This window comes from Echinococcus granulosus (assembly GCF_000524195.1).
Source record: "Echinococcus granulosus chromosome Unknown EG_S00010, whole genome shotgun sequence".
NCBI lineage: Eukaryota > Metazoa > Platyhelminthes > Cestoda > Cyclophyllidea > Taeniidae > Echinococcus > Echinococcus granulosus.
Window position 1 is genome coordinate 52,652 of NW_020170390.1, and position 6,044 is coordinate 58,695.

At 35.5% G+C, this 6,044-nt stretch overlaps 1 protein-coding gene across 1 annotated transcript in view; it reads left to right on the forward strand. All coding sequences in view use genetic code 11, as the record gives it.

Moving 5' to 3' along the window:
* EGR_02204 (hypothetical protein) overlaps positions 1-5,710 on the forward strand; it is a gene marked incomplete at both ends in the record, with an annotated part of 7,948 nt that extends 2,238 nt beyond the window's left edge. Inside the window, 9 exons of the mRNA XM_024491453.1 lie at positions 41-133; positions 662-834; positions 1,168-1,226; positions 2,691-2,780; positions 2,935-3,110; positions 3,449-3,559; positions 4,403-4,474; positions 5,215-5,293; positions 5,573-5,710. Coding sequence (XP_024353959.1) covers positions 41-133; positions 662-834; positions 1,168-1,226; positions 2,691-2,780; positions 2,935-3,110; positions 3,449-3,559; positions 4,403-4,474; positions 5,215-5,293; positions 5,573-5,710 — 991 coding nt within the window. The remainder of the gene's footprint in view (positions 1-40; positions 134-661; positions 835-1,167; positions 1,227-2,690; positions 2,781-2,934; positions 3,111-3,448; positions 3,560-4,402; positions 4,475-5,214; positions 5,294-5,572) is intronic.
* Between the last annotated feature and the right edge of the window lie 334 nt (positions 5,711-6,044).

Consider the following 6,044-nt stretch of genomic DNA (forward strand, 5'->3'; position numbering starts at 1 on the left):
ATGCCGACTCCTTGCGCCTATTTTTGGAACTTGATTGTAGCTATTTCAAGAAATTCTCACATAAAGTAATCCAGTCATTGTTTGAGAGGCACTTCGAAATCTTACCAAGGTTTCTTCCATCATCGGCTTTAATGTCAGGCTCCACGACGAAAAATTTCCTGGAGGAGTATATTCTGACACTGTAAGGTATAATTACGCGTTTTTGCTGCTGTAATTGAAGCCGTAAGTAATTCAGAGTTCTGTATTAGATTTGAATTCATCGCCGTTCTTAACAATCACCTTCCGCTGGAGAAGAAAACTACCAGTAGCCTTGTAAATGTGCCCGACAGCGAAAAGTATCACAACTCCATATAGTGTTTGGAATTTTGAATTGTCAGCTTCATAAATAGAAGTTGTTCAAATAACATTGAAAAACTCAGTTCTCGATTTTCTTCCTTTAGAACGTATTTCTAATTCGCCTTCCCATAGTTTGCTTCGGTGTACATTTCAGATTACTTTCTCAGAAAAGCATTACATTTGCACAGAGTATGTCAGAGGTTGATGCAACCCGAGTTGTTACTTAGAATATAAACTATTTTACGATGCGAAACAAAGAGAAATAAGTTTTACTTGTGGGACTAAAAAAGGGAGTAAAGGATAGTGTTATCAACTAAAAAAGGAGTTATGTATTCTTGAACATTTGTTTAGATCGTAGCATGGCTGAGTGGCATAAGGTAAATACAAATCAAAGAACATTTTCCAATTTTTTTCCTCAAACGGAGAATTTATTCAAATGCTTTCAAAAATTGCAACTTACTGGAAAAAAAACTATTCACTTAACATTATGTACATCTAGTAATCTCGCTTGAGCGGTCTGCATCAGACCGATTATTGAATTTGCAACAATTTAGGCACTTGACTTTTAAAATTTTGATTAATGGGTCTATCTTCTCTTTAATGAATAAAATTGGGTGTTTAAGGGAAAGTCTAGCGAATAACACTAAAGTGCTTTTGATTCCTGTTCACAAATCTTACATGAGATTTAAAATGCAAGGAAATCTTAACCAATGAGAGTCATTAATGTCAGTCACTCTGTCCCTTTTGCATGTTTAGTTTAACCGCTCAATAAAAAAACTGTAACCCAATTCCTATAGTATTCTTTCAGAAATAAAATACATTTCTAAAAAGTGTGTAGTTGTACATCATTATTTTTGCAGTTTATTGAAGAAATTCCCTGCATTTTAAAAGTAAGTAAACTCTCATCCATAATCAAAGTGCTTTATCAGCCAGGCATTTGCTTAAAACAGTAATGGAAATGAAATCTCGTTGTATGGGCCGTTTGCCATTACTCACTCTCATCATGATACAGGTTCATGGCTCGGACTTACAAAAACTGTACGTGAGCGTTAAGGACGAAGAGTCTCGAAAGTGTAAGGCCAGTCGTATCAGGCGGTAAGTGTGTTGCAAAACAGATACAATTACTAATTTGGGGGCGAAAAGACCTAGAACTAGACAAATGCAGTTTGCCTTTCATACTTTGCCTTGCTACCTTTAACCTGATGACGTTATGACATGGAAAGTTTGAGACTAGAAAGTGAGACCATATAGACAGAACCACAAATTATAAGATTAAGGAAATACACGTATCATCCACCAGTTGTAATAACACCCTACCAATATGTCAGCATATAGGATATTGCTTGGTTGAACCAGCGGAGCAAATTTAAAGGAGTCAAAAGCGAGAAAAATTAAAGGAAGTCAAACGTGTTTAAGAATAATCAGTGAGATAGAATCACTGATCAGGAACAAAAACAAATCAATCAGAGTCTAATGTCGATAATAATTGCTGTACTACGTAAAAAAAGCTAAAAAGTATCTTTAGTGTATTTTAGTTAGGCGAATAATACCTGCTACTTTTTTGTAAAACAGTAGCATGCGAGAATCCATCCTGAACCCCTAAAACCAATCATTACAAGCAAATATCATCCAACACTAGAAAAACGCCAAAGAGCGTGAATGATAATGGGGTATTTTATAGCATTAAACTATTCATTACACTTTTCTGCACGTGGAACTGCATTAAACGCATTTTTTCCACTTCGTTTTTGTAACTTAAATAGCTGATTTGTGAGTAATCAACTCTCTCCAGCTAAAAAAATACACACAAACCGGTTAAATTTTAATTTGAAAAATTTTTTGGTTCTAAAATGTAGATTTTGACAAGTTTACACCAAATTTGCGCTTAATGTGGGGTAAAATACTAAGTGACAGCATAAAAAGAGAATTTTTCTTTAGCCACGCATGCAAAGGCGATCTAAATTATTTAGTCCTTCCTATAATTTGATAGTGTCAGCAAGTTAAAGAAAACAGTTGGATATGTCACACATGATCTGCATATTTTGCCTAACGGAGAACAAGAAAATTCCTTGCACAGAAAATACTTAATGCACGCGATAGGTCCTTGTCCGTAAACATTTATATGTGTCAAACCAGTTTCAAAATAAAATAAGATGAATCATACCACATTTGCAATATCCTTCAAAAGGCTTAATTCACCCTCTACAGTTACCATGTCTTGCAGTTCACATCTCTTAATCTATCACTCCAGTAGCCCCTTCGACATTTCGGTAAACGCTACAGTAATCTGCAAAGCCATTTTTAGGTGTCATTTAATCCTTCGAGTGGATTTTCTCTGACAATATGGTTCTAAGTGGTTAGAAAATTCAAGTTATAAAAAACGTCTTTTTCGTGTCTTGTACTTTTTTTGTAAACATTTACAAAGTGAAAGAGTAATAAACTTAGTGAGGCAACATTGGTGAAATGATAGAAATTATTTTTGTACCGTTCCATTTTTCTTCCTTTACCAAGTGTAGAAAGTTGTATTGACACCTTGGAGCTCGTACACTTGGCAATCGAGGATACGGATAGGTTAAATAACATTTTAATTAAAATTAGATTACAAATGAAATAACAGAAGAAGTGGAATTTATATGCAGGCATTGGCAAAACCGCTATTTCATTTGGATACGTGGTCTCATCACTGCTTCAGTAAGTGACCCGTTCTCAATTATTGTTGTCCATTATCATTACAACAAAAAGTTTTGCTCGATTTTACAATTTAAGCCTGGCAAGTGAATTGGCGATGGTGCGGACCTATGGAAAGTCACCAGTCCGTTCCAGCCAATCAACAATTCACAACTGGGTAGCCAATGTCTCCTTCCCGCGGTTGGACGAAAGTGCACAAAACAAGTTCTTCCAAAGCCGCGAATTCGGAGGTGAGTGGGCGTCTTAGATGCCTCAGTTGATATCTATGATTTCAGTTGCATTTTTTATCTTGTAGATTCAGCTCCACGAATAATTTTTGACAATGATAGTCCGCTAATTTAAGCACAAAGTATTTGATTTAATGCCCTAATATTCCATTTATATTTAGGTGACATTTTAAAAACTCCTATTAATTACTGTTCAGAATTAGCGATGCATCCTCATCAAGGTTGCAAATGGAAATAACCATTAATGCAAAATCGTATGAATATTTGTTACTTGGATTTAGCATAAACGGTTATCAAGCATTGATAAGGTAATAATAAAATGCGCTTTTTCCTCGTAGGCAATTTCCTTTTTTAATTGTAATAAATGTGTTGTCCTCTTGCAATGTGTGAGCTTGAGAAAGCGGTGTTTCTTTCAGACTTTCAACTTATACAGCCAGACGAACCTCCAAATTTTAATACTCTAATAACCATGCTCTTCTACGATAGCTGCACTGAATGCTGATATCTTCGGGTTGCCTGTCGTTTATTTTCCTGGCTTGTACGGCTGCCGACCTCGTGGAGCATCAAAACAGTGGTAAAATTCGAACATGGAGTGAATTAGCAGGTGCACAAGATACAATAAAAAGGTCATCGAGGTCCGGTCGTAAGTATACATGATGCATACCTTCCTGACAGATTAAAGCTGCAAAAGCCTTGTGCGTGTCTTAATTGAACAAAATGAGAACGGTTAGGTAAGGCAAGATGGCAACTAGTTTAAAGGTTTCATTAAACCATGAATGCAATGATACTGTTAAAAGTTCCCTATATGAGCGAAATACCACTGAGATTTTACCATCAAGATAATAATAGTTTCCATTCTGCAGCATAATTCAATGTAAGCCTGATCGGGCCGTAAAAATGGCAGAATCGACAAGATTAAGATAATTGCTGAACTATTTTAGTTGGCGTGAAATCCCTAAGTACCCAGCAGTTATCTCATAAATGAACCAACCACCATGTACTAAACGTCATTCTAGCTTTTCAGAAGATCTTAAATATGAGCATTCGGTCATTTACAGCTAAGAGGTTTTTTTTAAATTAGTACGAAATCGACCAATTACCTTTACACAATATGAACTACTTAATTACCACTCCAACTTTTGTCACAAAAGAATACAAAGTATTGGGGTCTTATTATTCTCTTCAAATTCGGCTTTAAACCAAAAATTGCAAAATATTAGTTTGTAAGTATAAAGAGGACGTAATTTATTCATCCATGCGAGAATACGAGACGTTAGAAAAGTTGTATTTAGTAACATCTGGGATCTACTTGCAATGCTATGGTGGTGCGTAGGAAAAATTCCACTTTAATGCGTCTTTTTTGAGCAAATTATGTTTAGAAATTGAATTGAGTATGCACTGAAAAATGAGACTACATAACTGCGCAAGTTTTGAAGTGACAAACTCGCGGTCGAAATGCAAGTTAATATTTCAAATCTAAGATTTTATTTGACATTACTTTTGCTAGAACCAAAAGAACAACTGTTTTTATCCAGGGCCATCGCTTGCAAAGAGCTAAAATCCTTTTTTTTGTGGATTATCAAAACATAGTCGGCCCACAAAATTTCAATTTTTGCTATTGTTTGTGTAAAATAAAGTAGCAATATGGAATTTTGTTGCAGCCTCAATCACATTTGGTACTCCTGTGAATGATTATATTTGAGATACTTCATGTTTTACAATATTAAAAACAACAATTTTAGCCTGAACGGGTTTTTTGGCACATTTCCTAAGCGTGATGTTCAAGTCCAGGTTCGGTGATTCCCCTACCATCATAGAAACTGCTAACAATTCCAAGTCGATTTGGACCTTTCTTATGTTAATAATGATTCTGTCTGATTAACGTTGTCTGTGAGTTTTGTTTACCCTTTCACTTTTAACAGAGGTTCATTTTGATTAGTTAACTGTGTAACTTTATAAAAAGAGGAAGAATTATTGCACAAAAAATATTAAAGGCAGTAGGACTTTTCTCAGGGATAAATTACTACCACCAAAAAGCAAAAGTAACACAAGCACCCCCTTAACGATCTTATTTAAAAAATGTGTATTCCTACTTTGCAAAGCTGTCCGATGAAGATGTAGAGCCTTAAAAAGTAGTGCTAGAACAATTTCACAAGCAAAATATGTAGGATATTCATTTTAATTTGACATTTGTGGCACCGGATTTGGATTAAAATACAAGAGCTCGGTGTTTATCCGGGTTAAATATGTTTTTCACTCCAAAATTTATGAGCGTAATGTAAATGCAGTGGAAACGTTGGTTTTAACCTGTATTGCTTTAGCTCTCATTGTCTAGTAGTGCAGTTTCAAAGGAGCAAATCATATTTTTTTTGGAATTGACAAGACCTCTTGCAATATCCAAAGCATCATGTTTACTGTATAGCAAACAAGCATTGCCGACAGTCACCATGCATATTTAGCTCTATTTTTTCTTGCTGAAAGCACGCAAATTCTTGGCTCACTCTCTTAACTTTCTTCATCTATTTAAAGTTGATTAGTCGTGTTTTGTAATCGAATGTAACGTGATGTGATGCGATGCGGTGCAGCCCAATATGGTGAGATGCGTATTTTCCCTCTGCAAAGTGACTTGGCAGTACATTGAGCCATTGTGCATAGAGTTGGCACAGCCTAACATGCGCACTACCCAAACTGCTATCCTTCAACTTAATTCCTTTATATTGCGACTGTTTTGTGATGCATATCGCATGTGTTATGCATTTTTATGCAAAAATTCCCGGTTCTTTACTTGTTCGT